Source organism: Equus caballus, chromosome 17, assembly GCF_041296265.1.
Source record: "Equus caballus isolate H_3958 breed thoroughbred chromosome 17, TB-T2T, whole genome shotgun sequence".
Classification (NCBI taxonomy): domain Eukaryota; kingdom Metazoa; phylum Chordata; class Mammalia; order Perissodactyla; family Equidae; genus Equus; species Equus caballus.
The window spans coordinates 70,482,673-70,510,079 of NC_091700.1; the positions used below are offsets into that span (position 1 = coordinate 70,482,673).

General features: G+C 33.8%; 1 protein-coding gene across 30 annotated transcripts in view; it reads right to left on the reverse strand.

Annotated features, from left to right (window-relative positions):
* MYCBP2 (MYC binding protein 2) overlaps positions 1-27,407 on the reverse strand; it is a 256,284-nt gene that overhangs the window by 157,858 nt on the left and 71,019 nt on the right. For 17 of the 30 annotated variants that reach the window (XM_023621326.2, XM_070239260.1, XM_070239256.1 and 14 more), the window contains 6 exon segments: positions 25,515-25,660; positions 24,873-24,974; positions 15,702-15,809; positions 8,875-8,994; positions 7,831-7,912; positions 2,629-2,746 (listed from right to left, as the gene is read on the reverse strand). In XM_023621326.2, coding sequence (XP_023477094.1) covers positions 2,629-2,746; positions 7,831-7,912; positions 8,875-8,994; positions 15,702-15,809; positions 24,873-24,974; positions 25,515-25,660 — 676 coding nt within the window. 30 annotated transcript variants of the gene reach the window in all.

Here is a 27,407-nt window from a genome sequence, read left to right on the forward strand (position 1 = left end):
AACCCCACTGTGTGACAGTTCTTTGAACCTGGGACTTTTCTGCCCTACCTATGGCATTCCAGGGAGCCTCACTCTTCATTCATGGCTGAAGGCCAAAGTTATCTCCACGCTGAAGGGTCATCCCGCTTTCTCCCCCAACTCCTGAGATCAGATCTTATTCACTTTACAGAGATTAACCTTGTCCAGGATAGGGTGAGATAAAAGTGACCTGGTAAAAGGGTCTGTTTTCAGAGACAAAGGGAAAGGGGGGTGATCCTTGGCTGTTGCTGTTCTTTACAAAGAATCTATCATTTCTATCTATTTTTATTCATATAAAAGTGTTTTTTTAATAATAAAAAAAACAACCAAACAAAGTCAATTCTATTCCAAAGGAATAACATAATTCCAGTGAAGGGGGGTCGGGAGAAAGGATCTAAGTAACTTACGAACACAGTATGTGACCATATACCTTCAGTCTAGGGTTAGGACGTAGGTGAGAGGGGGCAGGAGCAAGAGTGACAGACAAACCCTGACATCTTTTCAGTGAGCTTGCTACAGTGCTGTGGACAAAGCAAATATAAAACTACTGTAGAGAGTTTAGAAACAAGTGAGCAAGAGATAAATGTACTGGTATTTCTGGGAGCCAGGATTCTTACTGTAGAAGAAGGGGCATAAATATGGAATGGGACAAGGTAAGAAAGTACCCTGTGGGAATGGACTGGAATTAGAGGTATCAGTGTGTGCTTGTGATTTCTAAAATACATGCATGTATGTATATACGTACATATATGTGTACTGGGGATGCAAAGACATCCTATAGTAATGAATACATCGAGTCTTCATTTGATGTCCAATACTATTCCCCACTAAAAAGAACCCAGGTTCTTGAAGAAATGGCTGATTCCAGGACTGATAGAGACAAGCCTGGGATACCCATTATGCCACAAAGTAAGAAAGCGCTCAAAAAAATTAAGGGGCATGTCGCAAGAACACAGCCAGTTTGAAAAGACTCCCACTGGCCAACTCTGGGACAATCTAAGTACCCAAATAATTAAGGACAGTAATGAATAAAATACAAATACAATAGTAAGTTGACAGACCAATAATACGTAGACAAACAAACAAATAATAAAAGAGGGCTCCTGCTGACAGTAAAATGCAAAGGGCCGACAGGTAAAACGTGAGTGTGTGCTGGAGGTGAAAAATCATTTTGCAGCCATTATAGTAGACTGGTACAGGCAAGAATAATCAATGGATGCTGAATGTAGGGGGAAATTTTGATGAGAAACAGATATCTTAAAACTTTCTTAAATGCGTCAACTGACAGATTGCTTATTAGTTTCAAGGGAAAAAATACTAAGTATGCAGCAGAGAAATCAGACAATATTTTCCAGGCGATCAAAATTTACATCACTAATAAGAGGCAGGTGGGCATTGTGTGCTTCCAGATGGAATGCTCTGAGAAGAACACCAACATCACTTATACAACATTTTGGCCTGGAATGCACAATCTGAATCTAAACATGAGGAAATATGAGAGAAACAAAAATGAGGAGCATTTTTTTTAAAGTACCATATTCTTTGAAAATATCAATGTTCTAATAGACAAAGAAAAGGTCTGGAAATGTTATAGATCAAAGGAGACTAAAGAAAATGACAAGCAAATACAATGCCTGATCCTAGACTGGAGGAGAAAAAACGCCAAAATAATTATTGGGTCAACTGGCAAAATACCAACTCAAGTATTTAGGAGTAAAAGGGTCATAATGTATGTAAGTTATTCTGAAAGGATCCGGGAAAAAAAAATGTTTTATATACATACATACCCACAGAGTGTGTGAGAGACAATGAGAGTGCACATGTGCAAATGGTAAAGCAAACCGATCAAAATGCTACCAATAGGTGAATTTACGTATTATTTTTTGCAACCTTTCTGTAAACTTAAAATCATTTCCAAATAAAAGATTTTTTTTTTAAGTTCAAATTTACGTTTTTTTAAAAATCAAGAGTTGCAAATTACATCCTAGAGACTTAAGTTAGAGAGTTCTGAATAGTTACCCATGTCAGAGATGGTATAGGTTTACTAGCACAGTCTTAACGAAGCTTTTCCTTGATCTCTACTAGGCCCAAACTACACAAAATTCTCAGAGCATTTTCACTCTTTTCAAGCTTTGGCAAAAAGAGAAAAGCGAAACAGACAGGCAAACAGACAGAGACCACAGAGAGAGAGGGAGAGGAAAGAGGAAACTATAATTTTAAACAAATCTAATAAGAAAACTAGGTTCTTAAACAGTTCTAAAATAGAAATAATTCTATATGTTAAGAAAAATGAATTTCTACAAACTACTTGGGAAATAAGCTTTCAAATCAAAGAATCAGTTCTACTGAATGCTTAAAGGACTTTGGCCTGGAATAAACATGTACAATTCCAACACAGCTGTTAAATTTAATAAAGTGTAATGCTACACTACAGAAGAAAATTATTTCAAAGTAACATCATTCAGGTTTTGGGTGTGTTAGGTGTGGAGACAAAAAATATGCATATGCAATAATTATAAGAATTTCACTGAAACCAGAAAAAATAGCTAACAGACAAATTTTAAGGCAATGGTACAATGCAATATTATCAATGCTTAAAAAATTCCTTACAGAAAAACTTCCAAATGTGAAGACCTGTCCATCCAATAAAAGTACTGCCGTGTGGTTGCTGCCTGCAGTAACTTGTGTGCTAGGGCCTGGCAATGCTTGAACAAGAGTGGGACATCCCCTAGGTTAAAAAAAAAAAATTAAGTTAACTTCTTACAAGACCTAACTGAAATAAAAAACAATAAATAAACAATGCAATAAGAAATAGAAGAGATAAAAGGCACTAATAAGAATATCCGGTAAACACTTAGTTAGGTACTATATGCTTGTCTCCATTCTAGATGCTAGGTGTACAAAGATGAAAAAGATCTAATCACTGACTTTACGGAGATCATTAAAAAGATTTCCTGAATTTACTCCCCTAATTATGGACACATAATTTTTATTTTTTATGAAAGACTGGTGTGCTACATTTGTTTTAAAAGGAAAAAATTTTATCTTTTATACAGAATGGTGTGTTAGAGATCTCTACAAATATTTGTTGAATGAAATAAAAAATCATGCACTGTTTTAACAGGAATTCAATCCAGGAACTATAGGAAACAATTTTATGGCCTCTTTTCTACCATTTTTCTCTGATCTATAATTTTAGATTTTAACATAGTAGTTAACGAATCAGAACACAGCATCGTGAGGGGCACTGCAGCAGTGGCTAAAAGCTCAGGATCCAGAGCTAGGCTGCATGGGTGTGCAGCCTTGGTCTACTATGTAAAAGCAACATGACCAGGACTTTGAACAAGTTACTCATCCTTTTTGCATTTCAGTTTTCTCTTCCATAACATGGAGTATAATACTACAGAGTATCTCCTCCATAGGGTTCCTATGAACAATAAAGAAGCTCATATATGTCAAGTGCTTGGGTCAGTGTGTAGCACACAGTTAACATTTAATAAATTGTAACTATTACGATAAACGACATCCTTGTATCCATCCTTGCATCACTTTCCCATTTACTAACCACTTTCAGTAATCATTATCTGTAATTAGAATCACCATCACTATAGAAACAGTCCACATAATAGGAATGCTCTGTTTCTGAGAAAATGTAATTACGATACTTTAAATTTTAAAATTACATATAATATTTTCAATGATTATTCAAGCTGCAATGAAAAATGAACTGTAAAGGGGCAACACTGGCAGCTGGAAACCTAGTTAAGAAAATTTTACAATAATCTGGGTGAGTTACGATGAAGGTCTGAACTAGGAACAGTGTGGACTGAAAGGAATGAATGAATTTGATAGCTCTGTACAGAATGGAACTGACTGGACTTGGTAAGTGATTGATAAGGGGCAAGGAAAGTTTTTTGCTTAAGCAACAAGGTAGATGGTGGTAACATTCACTTAAGCTATGAGAATGAGATCTAAAAAGATGATTAGAGAGAAAAGACAAGATCCTAGTTTCCATTATGGGTCTCTTCTAACACTTTAGGTATGGATAGAGGAAGAAGAGCTCATAGAAATCCAGGACATACAAAGAGGAAAAGGAACTTTGGGAAAATGTGGTCTGAAGAGAGTCATTGGAAGAGAAAGTTTCAAGAAGGGGGAAATAATGTACATGCTAAATGCTCTAGAGACACATGCAAGTGATCTTTCAATTTAGCAAGAAGAAAGTCTCTGGTGGAAGTAGGCAGAACACTGTAGCAGATGAGGAGTTAACAGTGGGGTCAGAGACTATGCAAAACCCCTTCAAGAACCTCAGCACAAAAAAGAAAAAGAAGGAGAATCAAAAGCTAAAGGGAAAATGAAGCTGAAGGAGAGGCTTTGTTCTTTTTAAGATGACAGAGATTTGCAGAAGTTTAAACCTGTGAGGGAAGATAAAGAGGCTAAAGATATAGTTCAGAAAGGAGACAAGAAGCAGACCTAGATCCCTAAGGACAAGGTAGACAGTCCTCACAGCACAGGCAAGAAGAGGTTCCTCCTTCAGTGGAACACGCAGAAGGAACAATGAAGTAGTATGGATGCAGGTAGGTTAGTAGAGCTGGTGGGCTGAAGAATTTCCCATCTAATGGTTTTTATTTTTGTTGTGATGTGAACAGAGGCCATGTGCTGAAAGGAAGAAGGAAATGAGTGAGTAGAGAATTTGAAGATTACAGAAAAGGTATGGTAGTGAATGGAACAAGTAAATACCCAGATCAGCAGTTTTTAACCTAGATCCAAAGACTTTCTAGGAAGACTATGAGTGAACTTCAGGAGATACGTGAACCTCCTAAATTTGTAAGCCAACTTTTATGTGTATTTCTTATGTTTATTTTTCTGAAGAGAGAGCCCATATCTTTCATCAAATTCTCAAAAGGTCTTAAACCAAATAGTTCAAAACTGTAAAATGTGAGGATTACTGCCCATTGTAGAAGGATTGGTCAAATCTAGAAATCACATAGCAATCTGCATTTGTTATTTTTTTTCCTGAAGCCTATGTTAGACATGGAAAACACAGATAGATTGATTCATGCTTGAAATTTTGCCATGCCCTGGCATCAAGACCAAGAGGGTGAGAAAACTGAGGATACTTGGAAGAGCATAAGTGAAGAGAACAAGTAACAGTCTCTACCTTGTGTGGGAAATAAAGTCAAAACAATGAAAGAGAATACAGAAGTAGAGGGCTGTAGGGATGAAGTGCTGATAAAGTCAAAGGCCAAGTAAAATAAAGCAAAGCTAAATAAGAGAAGAAGAAATTGTCACCAGATTATGGGTTGTTTAAACTTAAGAATTCAGAGTTGGAGCTGTGCTAGATCCAGGATGGGTCTGGGAATAACCACCATGAATGTGGAAGTAAAGTTCACTAGATATAAGGTGTCAAGATAAGTATACTGTATGAGACCATTTACATGGATACTGAAGTTACTCACAAGTTTGACGAGATTCAGAGTGAGAAAACACTGTGAGCCAGCCACTAAATTTTCAAAGAATGAAAGGTAGGTAGGTAATAAAAGGGGAGTATAGCAGAATGGTCATGCCTCAAAAGAGCAGTAGCTATTTTACTTGAAGATGGAACAGCATCTTCATGGCTAGAAACGGCAGTGAAAGGTAAGTGGTTCTCAATTCTGAGGTACAGGGAGTTTTGGCAAATAAACAATTATTACTTTAAAAGGCTGACTGGTGAACTAATGCCCTCATAGAAATATCCGCTTCAATTCAAACAAAGAATTAAAGGGAAAGTTCCTATAACTGTTTATTTGGTAGTTTACAAAGTACCATCACATAAAATATTCATTATTTACATTATTATATAATTATTCATATATAAATATTTAGAGTCAATAATCATTGATTATCAAAATAACTCTATGGGTAGATCTGAAGAGCTAAAAGGATCTTCCCAAGAGTTGGGGGCTTCTAACACACAGTCTTTGAACTCTTTCCATCATACTAGTGAGCCTATTTATTAAATTATTTGGAAAATATAGGAAGAAGAGAAAAGAAAAATTATGTGTATGTATGCATGCCAGGCACTTTATACACTATATTAATTCTTCAACAATCCTACGGGATATTTGGCAAATTATAGGCACACAGTTGGTAAGAGATGAAGCAAAGATGTGAACCTTGTCTAAATGGTTCCAGACATGATGACTGCGTAGCATATTAATGAAGAAGTACAGTACACAAGAAAAAGATGAAACTCAGAAACACTATAAGAATCATCAAAATTCTAAAGGCAAAGGGAGAATAAAAGCATCTAAACTATATAGTCTCTTTCCCAACATCCAGGTTTAAGTTTACTGAAAATGGGAAAAGAATTTGGAATTCAGAAATTTACGAGCAAACTAAACCAAATAAGCAAACGAAAAAGAGGGTTGTAGACTCATAGCTGACTGATAGCCTCAGATGCTGTCCCTTTGGATCCACGAGGCCATTCTCCCCCTGGGATGCTATCAGCCTGTGACTAAGCGTGATGAAGGTATTAATGTTGGCCCATCTTGCCCAATTTGGGACACTTCCAAAGGCAATTTTGGCTTGAGGACACCCCATTGGCCCAGCTGAAACTCTCTCAGAATAGCACTGTAATCTAGATTCTTCCTACCCCATCCTTTTCCTTCTTTCCTTTACAGGAGTCAGACCTACATCATGTCTGAAGGCTTTCCCTGTCTATTCCTTTCACAAGAGCTTTCCCCCAATAAATCACTTGCATATCTAATCCTGTCTTAGTATCTTCTTCGAAAACCTGAAGTAATAAGGATGGATTTTCTATACTTTCGACTAAAAGTACTTTCACTGTGTTAAGCAGGATATGAATTCAGCTTTAGCTGTTCTCATGAAAGCCAAAGTAAGAGGGACTTAAACAAGATAGAAGTTTATTTCTCTCTCAGGTAAGTGTACAATTGTAAGGAGGTTATGTGGCAGTTCCATGGTGTCAGGGACCCAGACTATTTCTATTTTATAATTCTCCCATTCTCAACACGTGGTTTCCAACTTATGACAGCTCTGAGGACTTCTCCAGTTCCTGCCACCATGCATGGGTTCCAGGCAGCAAGCAGGGAGGGGAGAAGGGGAAACAGAAGAGTATCCCTCTTCCCTTTAACAGCATGATTTCAAAGTTGCACATGTCACCTCAGTGCACATGGCCATATCTTGCTGCAATGGAGGCAGGAAAATGAAGTCTTTAGCTGCACGGTCATGTCACCAACTAAAACTCTATCACCAAACGAAGCAGGGAAGAATGGGTATTAGGAAACGTCTAGCAGACTCTACCATAATTACTTCTTCACTCTTCTGGATAACTCAAAACGGTTCCTCTGAGAGACCATTAGGTTTTGTTTGAAAATTATTCAAAAGCCCCAATAACTTCAAGTTAATATTAGAGCAAAACTTCAAAACAGATAACATCAAGGAATATGATTGAATCCATTGCTGATTTTTTTAAAATGCAATTTGGGGATATTCATTGTCTTTTCAATTGCCATGAAGGGCCTTTAAAAAGATACAATTATTAAGAATATAATAGGATTTTGTGATAATCATAATTACTCATATTTTAAATGTATAATATATACATCAATTTTTCTCCTGAACCACAAAATCATCTATCCCCACAAAAGCACTCAACCACAAAATCAAGAACCACCAGTAATCTATGAGCCACACTTTGCAAAACAGCAGTATAAATACTATTTCAAGTGTAGAAATATACATTTAGAAAGAAGGAAAAGGAAGAAGAAAGAAAAGAAAAAAACTCCAGTTCCTTCAAACAAAAAGTCGGAGCACCTGGAATTGACATCTCCATGTCCTAGCTGTCCATGCTGTCCATATCCAAATGTATAGACATCTCCATTTTCCATTAAAACCACTGAAACCAAAACACACAGCTTTATTTTTTCATTATATGCATTTTATATTTCTATCCCAACTATACTGAAAGCAGTGTAATGTTCATTATTTAAAATTTATAGAGCCATTAAAAATAGGCAATCGAAGCATAAATTTATATTTAATGAGAAACAAATATAATTTTAGTTCTGTAAAATGCTTTTGTAGGTTATAAAATACATAATGTTGTTCATAATACATACTTTAAAACTCTTACAAATACCATTTAATAACACTAATATTTAACAAAACATTGGTTTGGGTCAGCTGTAAAATCTTTCTAATAATGAGTAACCACATATAAAATATTGTTCCCTCAAATATAGGATAATTATAGAGGTAGCAAATGGGTTTGAGCTCTGCACAATTATGTGCAAAATCAATGAAATGTTAGAACTTTAATATCTGTCAATGCCTTATCAAATAAGGAAATATTTAATATCAAAGATTTTAACATTTTTTATTTTTGTAAAGGTTGACTAGCACAACCTAAGTTATATAATCCAATGTCAATAATTTACTAAGAATGTAATTATTTTCTACACTTTAAGAAAATAAAGAAATCTGTTGATGCACACTTCTTATTGAACATTAAGGAAATATGGGACTACTTTATAAAAATCACAGAATTCTAGAGTTCAAAGGGATTTCAGGGATTATTTCATCTTTGGGAATTTCATGAATTGAATTACAAAATAAACCATCAGAAGACAGACTAGAAGTTCATCAGAAGAGACTGGAAGACTCTAGACAAGTACCTATTTCATCACGCCATAGCAAAGAGATTCTGTAATAAATATAAAGCTTTTATGGATTTGAGAAATATTGCCACACTATAGCTTTTAACACACAAATAACAGACTAGATTCATCAAAACTAAACAAATAAGTTATTTAGCACGATTGTAAAAATGCAGTTATACCCTAAAGTTCCGGCTGCTACCTGAATGGTGAAATCCACAGCTGACTTGTACTGCCCGGAGCTCACAGTCAAATCGCACAGAGCCTGGAGGGTATGTCGTGATTTTGCTTGCATCTTTTTCTCCCCGTTCTCCACTTCCATCTGTAAGTGTTATAATTTGTATTAAGCCATTATTCATCTTAAAAGTAAAATTTTACATCAGTTTACTATGGAAGAACAAGAGAAAAATGTTAAAAGGAACAAGCAAGAAGAATCTGCAGCTGTTAGAATTGATAGATCAAGAATCTACCTGCAAAGAAGCCATTTTGAGAAGATACACTACATACTTCTGTTTGCAAACATCACTAAATCAATAAAAACAGAGAGAAGATCTGGTTATGGATAAAACCTAATAAGCTAATCAGTTATGTAATGTAAATGGGTCATTAAGTTATAGAAATAACAAAATTCTAAATGTAATAGTTTATATGTGAAAATTTAGTTTGCATAAAAAATAACTGCATGCAAAGTCATTTAACAATTATTTTGAACTTAGTGATATTGTTAGTACTAGCCAGTTTTTTAAAAATTCCTAGCTGACTTACAAATGATGCAGATTCCCCAAACACATTTTAGAAAGGCTACCCTCTCCACGAATATTGCTAAACTCAACTGAACTTTAAAAAATTTATAAAGACCAAATAGCTTTATCCAATATATTGTAGTTCAATGGGTTACTCTCAACTCATCTTTCCTGTTCCACCTGGCCCTTCAGCCATTCTGCTTTATGGTCTTCTTCTGACCCCCAACCACTACTCTCAATCAAACCTTCCTGCTTCCATTCCTTCTTTCCTTCTCCCTTCTTTTTATCCTTTCCTCTATTATGCTTGCTTTAGGCCTTCCCTCCACCCCTGGTTTCTACATTTGACTTTGAATATTCTGGCATCCTAACCACAAAATAAAAAGCCACATTCAAGAATATAAAAATTCTAGTTTGGAATGTGTAAATAAGGGAGGCAACTTACTTTTCCTAGTCTAAAACTACATATCACTAAAATATGACCTCTGTATCATCAAGATTCAAATTCCTTGCACATGGAATAAATGTAAATATAAAAGGAATTTCAAAAGGTCAACTAGTCTAAGCTACTGTCCTGTGGTATAGCAACTCTAAACAAGTGTGTATAATATGCAGATACACATGTGGATCTACAGACACACATTTTTAATTAATTCTATATTTTCATTGCCCATTTTAGAATGCTAAACAGAATACCAAATCATTTCATGTTCACATTATGTGTTCCTTTTTTTATCTAATATTTCTAACCTTTAGTAATATCCAGACAAGACAAAATTGGCCTAAGTTATGACTTCCCTTTCTGTAACTAAATGGCTATCATTTCAAAAAGCCTTAAACTCTCTATAACACTAGGACAGTAAAACCTCACTAATTCGGAAAAACATAGAATGGATTGCCCCATACGACTTACTGGAAAGGTCTTAATCATAGAACATCAAAGTAAAAATTCAGTTTTATTACCTTCAAGCAGTACAGATTATAGATTAAACTAAATGCTACAATAAATAAAATGTGGTTACCTACATTATAATTCAAAATAGGCCTATATTACATAAAAGTGTACCATAAACATAAAAGTCCTTTAACATACAAGAATTAATTGCTGGACCCAGAGGTTGAAGGCACGTTGAAGGAATCCTTCATTTCTTGAGCCCTTGGTTTGAAAAGCTAGTGATTTTAGACAGGTTTCCCCTTATATGTATGACCCTGAAAATTCAGAGGAAGAAATTATTTTGATTTTTTTACTCAAAAAAAGATCACAAATACTGCATCTGAAGTATCATAAATTCTGAATTAGTGAGAGGTTTTACTATAATAGCATAAAGATAATGATTCCTCTTCCGTTAAATTATCTAACCTGGGTTTGCCAAATTAAATCTGCAAGAATGGATAGGCTAAAAAAAAAAAAATCACATTTAGTTTCACTCCATCCAAAAGGAAACACAACCCTAGTTCAAAGACTCCTCATCTTGGAAAGACAATGGGATGGTTAAATATAAACAAGGGCCTATACCAAAAGGAGTATCTTCCAAAGACTATTTAAGTAAAATGACAGACGTATAGAAATTTTACAGCTTTTATCTCAATTGGTAAAAATATCTAATTACTAAAATCAAATCTGATTTAACAAAGAAAACAAATTGTGTTCATCTGATTTTGCCAGACTTAACTAAATTCATTATTACAAGTATCATTCCACTTTATATAAATGTATCGAGCCTGGTTACAAGCTTTTAACTTTGAATTTAGCATTTTGTCCCCTCCCTTGAGTCAGAGATTAAATATAGACACAAATCCTACAATAGAGACATAGCATCTAGGAAGGAGGGAAAAAAAAGCCTAGTAATATACTGATCAAAACCATAGTGATTAAAAGAGTAGTGGCTATTATTTAAAGGTAAAAATAATACTAGAAACATTTTGTTCAAGTTCATCTAAACAAACTTTTATCTATATAAAATAATTCTCAATTACTATAGATGGCAAAAACATTAGTATTACAAACTCAAAAATAAGGATGAGGTTCTTAACATTATCAGCAGCAGAGGCAGAATTTAAAAAATATATGTCTGTATCTGGTATCTGATGTCCATTAAAAAAAATCAAGTACAATTCTAATAATTTAGAAATTTATAAAAGTTCATCAAAAAAGAAAGGTACTTAATAAGCGGCCAAAAATTTAGTGTAAAATTCAAGAATCAGCAAGTGAAATGTAGCAAGATTAACTGCTTAAGATCATTATTTAGTGAAGTGTTGAAATACTCTCAAGATTTTTCTTATAATTGGCCATTTAGGTATATGCATATCTGTATTTCCCTAATATGAGTATGTTCATACATATATCATGTGATATTGAAACTATAATAGCTATAAAGTTTTGACATATATGTATCTAAAACGCTGTAAGTATATATACAATATGCGTATTTGTGTACACATATAGAGAAAAGAGAATTCAGTATCTAAAGGATTCCAACTTCTAATTTTATTTAAATCTACACTTTTTGGGGTAATCTTATAGTTATGCATATCACAAAAAGTATCACAGAACACAGTGAGTATTTTGAGCAAAATCACTAAAATAAAACAGCAAAGCAGCAGCAACTACAATTTGCTAAGCACTTGCTTTGTGCTAAACACTGTGAAAATTTAAAGTGCACAGTAGATAACACTCTAGTGTTTTGGGGCCCTGGAGCCTAAGAGATTTGGATTTGAACCCTGGCTCTACTATTTACTGGTTGTGTGACAAGTGGACACTGGACCTTTTTAAGTCTTAGCTTTCCCATCCATAAAACAGCAATGATGGTATGTTACTTCACAAGGTTCTTATGAGGATTAAGTGAAATAATGTACGAAAAGTGCTCAATCAGTATTCACTATTGTTGCTTCCTTTAGTTAATACAATAATCCAATGACACAGGTACTGTGATTCCATTTTGCAGTTGGGCTAACCAAGGCTTAGAGGGGTTAAGTAACCAGCTCAAAGTAATACATGATACAGCAGTTTTGGAGTTTGATTAAAAAAATAAGGCTCATGAAGCATTTTATCACCATCAAATGGCTGACACCCTAAATCTTTTGTAAAAATAAACCAACTACACATTTAACAAATCTCAAATTTTGTACCTTTAGGATAACTGTAAAAGACAAAGCAAAGAATTCAATTCAAAGAATTAAACTAGTATTCATGGAGGACTTCTGTTTGCAAAGAATATATATATATATATATATATATATATATACACACACACACATGTATCTTGATGTAATCTTCATATCAACAAAATCAGTTAGGAATTATGATACTTACTATTATTATTATTTTTTTTTTGAGGAAGATTAGCCCTGAGCTAACATCTGCTGCCAAGCCTCCTATTTTTGCTGAGGAAGTCTGGCCCTGAATTAACATCTGTGCCCATCTTCCTCTACTTTATATGTGGGACGCCTACCACAGCATGGCTTGCCAAGCAGTGCCATGTCCGTCCGCACCTGGGATCCGAACCGGTGAACCCTGGGCCACCAAAGCGGAATGTGCAAACTTAACTGCTGCGCCACGCAGCTGGCCACAATCATTCTTATTTTTAAAATAAGGAAACTGAAGCCAAAGAGATTAAGAAATTAACGAATGGCCACACAGTTCTAGTAAACGACAAATTTAGGATTAAAACTGAGGACTAATTCCAAAAGCTATAATATTTCCATTATACCACACCATTCATTTCTAAACAGAAGGTAGGCATAAAACACATACAAGTGTTTATCAGCGTGCCTTTGGACTTCCAAGTCAGTCACTTCAAGACAGATTTCAAGACTATTTCCAGACGTTCCTAACTAGGAATACCATATTAAAATCTTTTTCTATGTAAGGCACTGAATAGCTGAAACAAATGTTAATCCAGATATCTGCTTGAAATATAGTCTATGGTTATATTTTTAAAATAACTTAATATATGTTATATGGATTATATTTTATACTTATTGATTCAGCCTTATATACTCTATTTTGCCTCAAGTCAAAATTTGCCTGTATACAATAGATTCCATCACCTTCTCTGAATTCTCTCCAATCAGCCAGAAGCTCTCCAACTTTCCATCTTAGAACTCAATCCTGTTAACAATAAATCCACAGTTCTTACCCTCCACACACCCCCATGGAAGAGTCATAGTCTAGAAAATTTTAACTATTACCATCCCACAATGTGTACCATCAACATAATTAAATGTAAGACAGAATATAGCAATTAATAGAGTGAATTTCTCAGTGGAAAACAAACAGAATAAGAAAAAAAGAGAGAAGGTAAATGTAGGAAAAATATATTTATTAAAAGACTATGACTATATGTAGCAGGAGTAAAAGCAGTGAATGGGAAGATGATTAAATGACAGTTAGGTACACTGAATGCAAAGGAGGTAAGGGAGAGAGAATCTGTGGGTGTGCAGGAATTAGTAAGTGGTAAGTTAATACTCTTTATATAAAATAGGGCACCATTTCATAAAATATTACTTACACTTTAAATTCATTTTGGTGGTAAAGAGATGAAACTGTTTCACTCTATAAAACCGTAACATCTAATACAAAAAAAAAAGCAAAACTGGCCCTACACTGTAATACTACAAAGTAAGTCCCTCCAAAGAGGTTGCTACAAATACACAAAGAGTCTTCTTATAACAGAACCCTGGGGCAGGCAAGATGGAAGTAAGGCTAGCTATTGTTGAGTACTTTCTATAGCCAACCAATGAAAAGTTGTAAAAAGTCTGTTTTGAATTTGTAAACTTAGTTTTCATTTAGCATTTCATTTTAAAATTCTGGAAAAAATAAAACTGTTTGTCCATAAGATACTAACACGGAGCTGAAAAAGTTTTAAGCTGTTTCATGAAATGTAAATATTTAACCTCAGGTAAAGTATTAGAAAAACTCCACTTTCATGTAATTGGGGGGGAAAAAAGACACTGAGAAAATGTGTTCTAATAGTGGCATAGCAGAAAATACGAGATCAGAGATTCTGGCAATAATTAAAATAATTTACATAGCACGTCCAAATATTGTTCCTTAGATTTAAATATTTATGGCATTGTTAGAGAACTCAGTAAATCAAGCAATCACAAATTTTACTATCATTAATCACATTAGACTTAAAATACTTCCAATTTTTATTTCTGCAGAATATATCTTAAGTAGTACTCTGTGCTTTTTACTAAAAACAGTGGTTTTGTCTGTTGTGTTTTGCGTTTTTGCTTTGAGTGGCAAACTGACAGATTGAGAGGGGCAAATAAAAATAAAGTTGATTATAATATATCATATGTGAAAGTTTAAAAGCATAATTAGTGTATAACAGTTTTACAGCAAAGGAGAAAATAGGACATAAAACATTAGTTAGATTAATTTGTCTATATGGAACGTGTTTTTAAACCTTTCTATTCTATTTTGCAGGGTTTATCTTAGGCATTTAAGAAAAACAGCAACCGTAAGTTGTATTAGTCAAAGAGCCCCTGGTTCACATGCTAGGATTCAAGGCAGAATTTACATATAAACTTATAAATTCTCTGCATTAAATTCTTTCCTGATCTTAGGTGACCTATAGTCTGTGGTTAGAAAGAAAATAAGGTTGCTTTAGGAATATTTTTAATTAATCCAGAACTCTGAGATCTCAAAGAATTACACAAAAATAGACTCCCAGTCACTCACAGACTCTGTTTAGACCTCTGACAGTTTCTGAGGAAGAGAGTAGGTTTACAAAATTCACTCTTTGCTTACATCTATCACTATTTAACCTTCAAATATCAAATAATCCACATGTCTTATGCATGTAAACTTTAATATTAAAACAATTTAAAAAAGAGTAAAAGTAGTCAATTCATTATCACTTTGCACACTGAATTTAGTAATTTTGCTAATTCTAAAGCAAATGAACAGCCTTAAAAAAAAGACTGTAAAATGTTAAATGGCAGTCATCTAAGAGCAGATGATAAAGGATAAAAAATAGAAAAACAATAATTACTTTTTCTACCTTCCCTTAACTTAATGAAATTTGAAAAGAAATGGAAAACAAAAAGATATACTGTAAAACATCTTCTTTATTAAAATTAACAACAACAAAAAAGAAATAAGATTGACAGTCATTGACAAACAGTACAACTTTCAGCATGTTCTTTCTCCTCAGGCTATATAACAATGATAGGAGCAAAGTAGAAGAATTAGGTTTGTACATTTTCCCAGAGACAAAATTCAAATGAGTGGAAGAAATCGGGAAAGTATCCCACCTAGTTGATAAGGAAGACCAAATACCTTTGTGCTTGTCCCGTTTATGCTTTAGCTGTGCTGGATGGGATCTGAGTCTGGCTAGAGCCTGTTCTCGATGGTTCATAAAAATAGGACCAGCAAATACAAGGGGGCCTGAGGAGAAACATTTTGTATGTGCATAGAAAAGCTCACAAAATGAAAACACTACAATGAACAAAAATAATTCAAACTAAAAAGCATGGAAATTTATTCTTTACTGTTTTGGACATTATACTGTCTTCCCAATTCCCCTATATTAACCCCCAACCCCCAACCATAATCTATTCACTATTCCACACACAAGTTTTAATATCTTAAATATAGTTTATAACGTACAAATTCTATCTTTTATAATTATAAAATTATCAGGTAGTTACTAACAGTCTCAAATAATCAGAAATTTCAATTAGAATAAATCAAATTATCTTATAAACATTTTTAATATCATATTTATTCAAACTTAGTAAACCATACATTCATTAAAAACAAATATGTTTCCTATTGAAATACCAAAAACCAACTAATTTTTAATTTAATGATTAAGTTTTAACAAGGTCCTCAAGATTTAATGTCCTTATGAGTCTTGCTATAAAACCAAGAGAAATGTTACCGACTTAACTACATTTGGTCATAAGAGGTCACAAGATGGTCAAAAACAGCAACTAAAAATTGAAACACATACGTGTATATGTATATATATAAAATCACTGCTTTATGAAGACAGAATTGTAGAAGTTGTATGTGATTTGATGTCCTAAAAAAGATAAGTCTAACTTTATGTATGATTTCTGTAACCACATACACAAAATCAGAAACAAGGATAAGCTGAGCTTCATATCGACACTGAATAGGGGAATCGAACCCAAGGTAACATTCTCGGGAACATTAACCATTCTCTCATAAAATAATTTCTTTCTCAAGCTCCACCAGGTACATACACATAACATACATATACAAATTCATACTTACATAGACTACAGTTATTTCCACTTATATAGTATTAAAGGAAAAAATCTACAGCCAAATTAATTTCAATAAAACTTAAAAATTGCTTTTCCTCATTATCCTTTAGCTTGAAAAGGAAACTTTAAATTACACCTTAAAATTTTAGTTCTTTTCTTACAGAACAGAACCACAGCTTCCTTGAGTTTTAGCAACATCAAAAATGCCTGCACATTTCAAAACATTCTAAATTTGACAGTTAAGAGGTTACCAGTATTTGAAAAGGGAATTGACAGTATGTAAGCACTGTTTCGACAGGATTCTCTATAGATCTTCAGCTATAATTAATTTTTCTAACAATGGAACAAAAATTAAACTATTGGTCTGTACTAAAATTTGACAAATGCCACATTAAATACCAAAGTACCCTTCATTAACCATCAAAAACAGGTAGAAAAAATATATTTTAATTATGTTTCTAGATATAGATAAAAATATAAGCAGCAGTAACTCTATGAAAATCCAAGAATAACATATTCTGTGATTACCACAGATAAAAATATGCTAATTAATGTTAATAGAAGAATTAACTATTATTTCCTAGTAATGCAGTACCAATTATTTGCAAGCTAAGATCATATATATTGAGCTCCATTTTAAAAATGTGATAAAATGGAATATATTTCAAATATGAACAAAATGTCTTATGTCTTCAACATGCATTAATTTTTAGTTGATTTACTAAAGCAGATAATGTAAATCACTCTGAAAAGTAAGACACTTTGCAACTACACAAAAAGAACTGTAAATATTAAAATAATAATGATATTAAGTTGTATTTACCATTTTCTGATTTCTATGGTCTGTTTGGGATATTATTTCTTCTCATAAAAATATTACACCCATAACATTCATAGTTATTTAGCTTCTCACTAAATTTAACCTTTTTAGAGTCTTTTGATGTATAAATATAGAAGGTCCACAGGCAATCATATCAAGAAAGTATACCATCTGAGTTCAATTTAAATCACCATTTACAATACCAGGCTATCAAGTTCTAAAATACTTTTGTGATCCATGGACTAAAATAATTTTCCTTATAGTTTTCCTAAATAAACATAGTTCAGTCATTCATTTATTCACCAAAAATTTTTTATTATCTTTAATGTAATAGACAGTAGGTGTGATGGATATAATGACAAAGACACAGATCTTATCAGAATTCAGTCCACTAGGGAAGACAGAAATAAAAAAACAAAGAATTGCAATATGTTGTGATAAATGTTATAAAGGAAATCTGAACATATTATATCTTGAAGGATGAAAAGTGACCAAATCAACCCGGGTGAATAGAGAGGGTTCAAAGAATGAGAAAAACTTTGCCTAGAGAGAAGCAAGGAAGAGAGGGCATTCCAGGTAAAAGGAACAGGATTTATAAAAATAGGAAGATGTTAAACAAGAATATTGTATAGCCATTAAAAACACACATAGCTGAAATGAATGGAGTATAGGATGATTTAGCAGAAACTGGTGGAAAATGAGTTTGGAGACGTATACAAAAAACAATTAAAATCTTTTTATACCACGCAACTTCACTGTAGAGCTGATGAGAAGTCCATGAAATGTTTTCTATTAGTCAACAAAGACATATTAAGTACTGACTGATTTCAGATACCAGGCTAGGTCCTAGGAACACTTAAAGAACACACATCTCTGCCTCAAGAAGCTTACAGTCTAATAGGGGAGGGAGAGACCACACACGACTCAACAAGAAACTATGACAGTGTGCTAAGACAAAATTAAGCACAATGGAGGTGCAGCTAGCAAACCTTGAGGGTGAGAAAGTAGGAAGTTTTGGAGTACAAGAAGAGAAAAATATCACATAAGCTGAGACCTAATAAAAGAGGTAGTGAGTGCTGTAAAGGTTCAGAGATACAAAGAAAAAAAGTTCAGGAGCAGAGAACGGGAAGAAGAGTAAGAGGAGATGAAACTGCAGAGGTAAAATGTGTAATTCGTTTAGAGAACTATGAATAGCTTTTTGGTTTTAAACAGAGAAGTGCTGCTGATCAGATTTGCATTTTAGAAAAAACATTCTAGACAGAAGGTGGACAAAGGCTTAAAAGATAGGACTGGGGGAAAGAACATTTAAAAGCTTTTCGCTGTAGTTCAGTCAAACAACAGAAGTGGACTGAACTAAGAAAACAGCAGTGGTATTCTAAGAAGTAGACATATTCAAAAGCTTTAGTTTCTTAATAGAACCAAGAAGGTAAAATTAACCGAACTTGCTGGTTTACATGTTTTAGTAGGAGGGGCATGAATTTTAAAAGAGTGTGAAAATACAGATTTAGATATTTAAAAGCTCCTTCCATTCACGTGTAGAAAACGGGTTTTTCAGAGCACATCCATAGGCAGGAGGCAGAAAGGGTGACTGGAATAAGTGGCCGTGGAAAATAGTACAAGCCTTTCAGAAAATTACTGGTGATACATTTCAAGAACCTAAAAATTATTACTATCCTTAGGCCCAGTAATTGTACATCTAGAAATCTATCCTAAGGAAAACTAAAATACTTTTTAAAAGATTTCTGTTCAAAGGTGTTACTATAACCTATTCTGTTAAATAGAATGTGGTAGATCCATATTTACTGTCCTAGTGTGTGTTCACATCATATTGTAAAATGAGAAAAAGTTGTAAATAATCTTATATGTAATACAATACCACTTTTATAAATAATATATGCGTATCCTTTCACGCATGTGCAGATGTCAGCACACAATTATATTATAATGGAGTAAGATATGCAAGTATATGTATTAGAATAAATCTTATTTGCTTGGTGGAGGAGAATGTGAAGGCAAGGGAAAAAATACTAGCAAAATATAAAAATGCATATGCTATAATGTTAAGCAAATATATAAAATGTAAAATTCAGTCAGTGATACAACTGGAAATGTGTAAAACTTGATTAGAAGATGACAACAAAATAAAAGCAATTAATTTACTTAAAGGATAGGTTTGTGGAAAACTTTTGACCTAAATTCCTATATTACTTTAATATGGTATTGCAATAAAGCACAAAAAAATTTTTCTGATATAACATTAAGGGGAAAAAAACAGGACACCAATATATATCACAGCATGAAATGATATAAAAAAACAAAAAAGTATGCATAGAAAAAATTGTAAGGAAGTACATCAAAATTCTACCAGTGGTTATCTTTGGATGAAGAATTACGTTGATCCTTTTTTCTTACTTGACTTATGTTTTCTAAATGCTTCATATAATATTTTAATTTAAAAAGGGACTTTCATGTAGCACTGGAAGATAGCTAATACTGGATTTAATATGTCAAATCAAGAAAACAATGGTTTTAGAGGCTTAAAAGTCAATAGCAATAACTGTTCAATCACTTTGAAATTAGAGACACTAATTATAATAAATTTCTTTTTACATTCTAATTTGTAACTATGGGAAATTGATTTTTTTTCCTATCAAAATGCAATCTATTTTATTCTACAGAAGCTGTGGAGGTTTTTGTTATTAATAATCAAAGATGTGTGATTAGCATTCCAATGTATCAAGTCAAGGCCAGAGCTGGAAAAGAACCAAATCCAAAGAGAACAGAAATCTGCTAAACAGCCCACCACCACTAGCACCATCTTCATCACCATTATCATCACCACCACCAAACATTTACTCAGGGCTTAGCACATGCCAGGCGTTTTCATGCATATCACTTAATCCTCCTTAACATCCCTACTTAGGTAGATACAGTAGTCATCCCCATTTTAAAGGTAAGAAAACTGAGCTTCAGAGTGATTAAATTCCAGGGTCATAAACCCCAGTAAAAGTTGAGCAGACAGGATTTGAACCAAAGTCTAACTCCAGAACCCATGTTCTTAATCACCATGCTATACAGCAACACTAACCATATAACTTATTATCCAAGGAGAACCTACTCAGAGTAAAAGAGGGCATTATTAAGAAATATGCCTGGACAGTAGGCATAAAATGGTACTGTGCCAGGCAATCCAGGACATAAGCTCACCCCATCTCTATAGCTCAGAATTATGAAACTTTGATTTGAGATTTAGGAAGAAAAGAAAGAAGGAAAAGTAGCTAACAATATTTGAGCTTAATTTTCCTTACAATAGAGTACTGAGAAGGAATATAAAGATAGGATCATTGATAAAATCACCCAGTAGTCCTGCCAACAACTTTAAGAGAATTCTACTTAAAAATTCCACTGAAGTCTCAGAGAATTTATGTACCAATCAACCCCATACAATCTAAAAAACTAACAGTTATCACAAATGTCTTGAAATAAAATCTGTAAATGAATACTACTGGCACTTAAGAATATATTTTAAGAAAAATATTATCTGGGAGATTAATATCATAAAAACTTTAAAGGCAAAATTCCAAACTTATGAAAAGCAGTAATAACACTCCTTTTTGGGTTTCAACAGCACACTCCATTATAGAAGGCTCTGGGTCATAAACAGCAGCTTAAATTACATCAATCAGCCTGAGGCTGACTGAGCAAGGCTTTACTACAACAGCTAGGTCCTAAAATTCTGATCACCTTCAAAAGAATTAATACAAACTGGGTAAATAGGATAGATAAATCAAGTAAAATAATTTAATATAAACTAATCTTGAAGTTCTGAAATTTCAACACAAGTAAAAGCCAATTACTAATGAGCATAGTTACTACTAACATACTACTAAACGGTCAGTTATCTAAAAAGCACCAAGCAGGGGGCTGGCCCCAAGGCCGAGTGGTTGAGTTTGTGCGCTCTGCTTCGGCAGCCCAGGGTTTCAGTGGTTTGGATTCTGGGCGCAGACATGGCACCACTCATCAGGCCACGCTGAGATGGCGTCCCACATGCCACAACTAGAAGGACCCACAACTAAAATATACAACTATGTACTAGGGGGATTTGAGGAGAAAAAGAAAAAAAAAAAGATTGGCAACAGTTGTTAGCACAGGTGTCAATCTTTAAAAAAAAAAGTACCAAGCAGAGGCCAAGAAAAAAAAAAAAAATTATGTGTGGCAGTTGGAACACTAAAAACTTTTTTGACATTCCTGTTCCTCATGAGGACAAAACAAGACTGAAAATCCTCTAAAGCATGATGCCAAACAAGAGTCCTTGAATACTGTGTAAGTGACTCAAATCTGCATCCAGGACCCTCACGTAGAAATTCTGACTCATTAGGCCCAGGTGATTCTGGTGTAGAAGGTCCGTGGAACAAACTTTGGACATCACTGCCCTAGAGCAGTGATTCTCACGCTTTACCACCATCAGAATCACCTGGGGGACTTCTTCAGAGTTGCCTGGGCTCCGCTCCCCAAGTTTCTGATTCAGTAGGCCTCGGGTGGGGCCCGAGAACAGGCAATTCTAACATGTGCCCAAGCTGTACTGGTCCTGTTGAAACCACTTTGAGAACTACTGCCCTAAAATGATGAAAGGGAATCCTCCATCCAATCAAAAGAGAAGTATTTTTTAAAAAGCAAAGGTAAAGTGTAAATACCCCAGAACTAGTCTATATTTTTTAAGAAACAATGGCTTAAGTTTTAAAACATAACTCTTATTTCGTTTACAAAAGTAATATGCATATTGAAGACTACTTAGAAAACAAATTGTAAAAAACAAAATAAAAATCACCTGTAAACTCACTTCTCAGGTATTACATTTTGGTATTTACCTTTCTAATTTTTTCCCTATGCAAGTGTGGGTGTATCTCTGTGTACATTTTGTTTTCTTACAAAAATCTGTTTTCTTATAAAATTGCTTGTAATGGGAGTGATGAGAAGGAATATAAAGATAAAATCATGAAAGTATCATATTACAATACTGGTTTTTAATTATTTAACATAGTATAAGGATTTTCCAAAGTCGCTGAATAAGAATTTGAAGTTTGACTTTTCAAAAATGGATACAAAGTTAGAATTCTTGTTTAAAAGATTTTTACAAAATAAAATATATAAGCAGGATTCTTGTTGCATGGTACTGTGTTTCACACACGGTTGTCAAGTATACTGGAACTATGTCCTCACTGCATGATGCCAAAGTAACCATGGTGACTGTGCAAAGCAAGGACATGATTCTAATATGCACAGATTTCAGTTAATTTTGCTACCTTGCAAAGCAATGATTGCCATAATTAAGGTCCATAATGAAGAGCCTAACCCATCAAGAAAATATATTTACTACATATTCTGTTTCAACAAAAATGAAAAGAGCTCAACCAAAAAATAAGGATAACACAAAATTTTGGCACCAATAATCTGAAGAAGTATTTCTATATATTGAGAACTGCAGATGAAACTGATTTGTCACAAAATATACACCAATTGCCTAGAACCTAAGTCAGTGTTTGTAAAATCAGATACAATAAAATAATTTCTGAAAATATTTAAATAATGAAGCTTTCTAACCTTTAAAATGTTACAGTTTATGTTTTAGAGGTCTATGACACATTTTAAAATTAATGGCAAAAGAATATTCTGTAATCACAAAGCTTTGTTGAATAACATGCACAGTCAATGTTCTTTTACTTCTGATATGCAGAAATATACTATAGCTAGAGAAGAATAGCTTTTTATAGAGGGAGAAAAAAGATTAACAAGATATATAGCATTAGGCAAGTAAGTAAATGTCATCATAAGAATTTTTGCTATACTTTGGTTGAAACATAAGAAATTTCTGGGTTTTATAGGTCAGTTCATATGATTCAACCTAGGTAGTAAAAAAGATACATTGATAATTAACCTTAAGCAAATCATATCATTAACATAAAAGGAATTATCACTCAACTACCACGTCATAAAGATGCAGAACTTAAATTTTACCCTGTTTTCTATGAAACACTTAATATGTAATTTTCCCAAATATTTATATAATGTAAATAATGACACTATAGTCATGCACTGCATAACAATATTTCAGTCATCAACAGACCACACACAGAACGGTGGTCCCAAAAGATTAGTACCATATAGCTAGGTGTGTAGTAGGCTATAGTATCTAGGTTTGTATAAATACACTCCATGAGGTTCGCACAATGACAAAACCATCTAATGAAGTATTTCTCAAAACGTATCCCCATCTAAATGACGCATGACTACATACATGAATCTTATTAAAATATTCTTTATAGGCAATGATTTTATGTAAACAAAGCCAAATTAAAAGCAAATATTCACTGTATCAATGAATCAATATAGCTTATCAGAAACTATAAAGAACAATCTTCAAGTTTCAAGCATGTGTTTTACAACTTAAGTTTAATAAAAACAGATTTACCATGTGTGCTATATATTTTACTACTCATTCCATTTTACATTAAAAAAAGAATGTCTAGAAAAACTTATAATGATAGTTAAACAGGCAATAGGTTTTATCTCATGTATCAAATACCATGTCATTTCCAATAAGTATTTAAAATACGCAGTATCAGAAAATATTTCTACTGAAGATTTTGCCTAGTAGAAGAATAAAATCACAGACCTCTGTAATAATCTGTCTTAATTCTACAAAGAAAAGATTCCATTGGGCAACAACAGCTTTACGTAATACTTACGTATCTCTGCTTGTTGGATATATACTAAAATACCTATTATAACCTCTGTTAAATGTATTTTTAGGCTGAGAAATGTTCATAAACAATGAGGAAAAGATAAATAATAAATCTATCTTTGCTATTAAAACTTGCAGACTCTCCAACTTACCCTTCTTGTACATAACCGGAATAAGGTTTTTCCCAAAAAAGAGACAGAAAAGCACATTTTACTCTAGATTGGAAGAAGAGTGGCGGGACTATGCCCGAATGATAATGGTCATAAATGACTAAGAAAACAGAAAGTAAAATACTATATTAACCTAATTCGTTGTTCATGGTTAAACAGATGAATCCAAAATCTGGGTGACAGACAAGTTCTTAGAATTCATTTTATTTAAAAAGTTGTTGTTGCTAATAGCTTTTGATGCTTGGTAAATGGCACAAAAATTCTTAATATGGTTGACTTACGCCATAAACATCCTCCTGAATTAAACGTATGTTATTAGCACAATTGTAAATATCCTGAATAATTTTCATGAGTCACTAGAATGTTACTAATTTTAATTTCAATTTCTTACCAAATCAGGCTATTCTGTAAACTTTTCAGTGGTCTCCATATAGGGAAAGAAAATGGATTTTCATATACTTTTTCTCTGCAGCCACATCTTACCTCTTCCTTCCTCTAATCTGTGTCGCCTGATTACACGCTGCCGTTTTTCTTCTTGTCGTAACTGAAGGTGTTCTTCAATGTTAACCCCGGGTACTGGGACAGCTAGATGATTGACCAAAAGAAAAAAATTACAATAATTATATATATATAAAGATAAATAATAAATCTATCTTTACAATTAAAACTTGTTACATAACAGATATGACAGAACTACGTGAAATTCCAAAAAGTAAAAGCTAACAAACACATTGTCCAGGAGCCAGCCCTGTGGCCTAGTGGTTAAGTTTGGCACATTCCACTTTGGCGGCCTGGGTTCAGTTCCTAGGCACAGACCTACACCACTTGTCCAAAGCCATGCGGGGACTCACATACAGAATAGAGGAAGACTGGCACAGACGATAGCTCAGGGCAAATCTTCCTCAGCCAAAACCAAAAAACTATCGTCTAAAACACAAATTATTTTTACTGCAAGAATCTCAGGGAAAGGGAATGTCACTCCTTCTTAATGACATGTTGTCAGTTGCCATACAAGCACTACTGCATAATTATCTTAATTTTTTAAAATATATCTAATAGAAAATATTTAAACTATCAGAATTATTGAGTTGAGGACAATACGTTTAGCACAATCAATCAAATTACCTAACAGAAGATCTAAAGGTATCATCTCTTTCACTGCATCAAGAATTCCTCTTTGTCTTGCCTCCTGACCATCCAACTCTCTTGCACAAGCCTTGCAACATCCACACACAGCACAGCCAGATTCTCCGGAACCACAACCACAGATCCTAAAAAGAAAAAGAAAAAAATTAACTGAAATCCTTCTACTCTTTCCTTAAAACTGCCTTCTATAACACCTTTTCTGCATTTTTTTTTTTTTTTTTGAGGAAGATTAGCCCTGAGCTAACATCTGCTGCCAAGCCTCCTCTTTTTGCTGAGGAAGACTGGCCCTGAGCTAACATTTGTGCCCATCTTCCTCTACTTTATATGTGGGATGCCTGCCACAGCATGGCATGCCAAGTGGTGCCATGTCCACACCCAAGATCCGAACCAGTGAACCCTGGGTCGCTGAAGTAGAACATGTGAACTTAACCACTATGCAACCCGGCCGGCCCCCTTTTCTGCATTTTTGAGATTGTGTTAAATGAGTCAGCAATGAAATCACGCCTTCCAATTAGGATGTGTCAATTTTAAAGAAAAGGTATGAAAAGATGAATAATTAAAAAACAAGAGTTTATTAAGCTCCTCAAAGGCATAATTGGTATTACTTCTACAGAAAATACAAATGGATTCTGCTATCTTCAAAGCTGCTATTAACAAATACTTTTAAAGTTTTCACAATTAGTGAGGCACCAGAAGCTTTACTAGTAAGCAGTCTGGATAGGCTGGTTGGTTAACAAACAAACAACATTGTATCTACCAGGTAAGTTAAAGGAGGCATGGGCAGCCTTCACTGAGTGAGCCCAGCTTGTCAGCTTCACACATTACGTCTCCTTCCCCCACTCTGCTTTTTATGCCCCCATCTCCCATTCTCTCCTTTCACTGTGTCCAATTACCTGTTCTTTTTTCTCTTCTTTGTCTTTTTCCTATTAGTTGTTAAGTAAGCGTATGGCATTTGAGTATAATATAAAGAAGACAAAACCACTCTCAGAAGTTGGCTAGCGGGTCAGTGAACAAGTAACTTCTTATCCACGTATTTTGTAAATGTAGAAGTCATAGTTTTAATGTTATATGTTGGATCAGTCCTAAAAAACTTTGGACAGCCTCATTGAGCCTCTGGCTATCCAGATTGGTGGAGGTACAAGAGGAAGGATCTACCTGGCAGTAGGTTTGAAAGACACAGCTGGGTAGCTTGTGAAACTCCTGGCTTTTAAATGCAAGCATTACTGACAATTTGGAGGATCACTAACTACAACAATAAAAACTGATAAAATAATTTGCCCTATTGAATTGTCCGTGGGCACTATTTAAAAAATAATGTTTAATTCTAAATTTATTCTAAGATATCCAGTCACAATTTTATAATCAAAGTCATTTTTAACAGTGCTTACTGTCCTGGCATATGTTCTTTTGTTGACTTTACTCATTTCTGCATCATTGATAAAGAAATTACTGTACTTGGTTAGGTACTGTCCATTTAGATCTATAAATTGAAAACCGACAGTAAATCTATGGGGGAAAAAGCATGTAAAGAAGAAGAATTAATTTCAAGAAGGACCAGAGAATTCAGAAATTCAATTACGATATTTATCAACTGCTTAAGTTCAGAGATTGGGGGACACAATTTTAGTAGAAACAACTTGGGAGAGCATCCAGGAGGACAAATTTCAACTCCAATATTGTTTAAAAAGAAAAATCGTAGAATCTTTCTGTATCCAAATTAAATTTTAAAATAAACAATTTAGGGACTTAAATATAGTAAACAGAGCCAAAAAGACAGCTTTGTAGAAGAAATATCATCCTTTGATAAAGAGAGCCATAATATTTTTATGTGCTAAAAACGCAAAGAAAATTTATTGTTATAAAATCATAGTA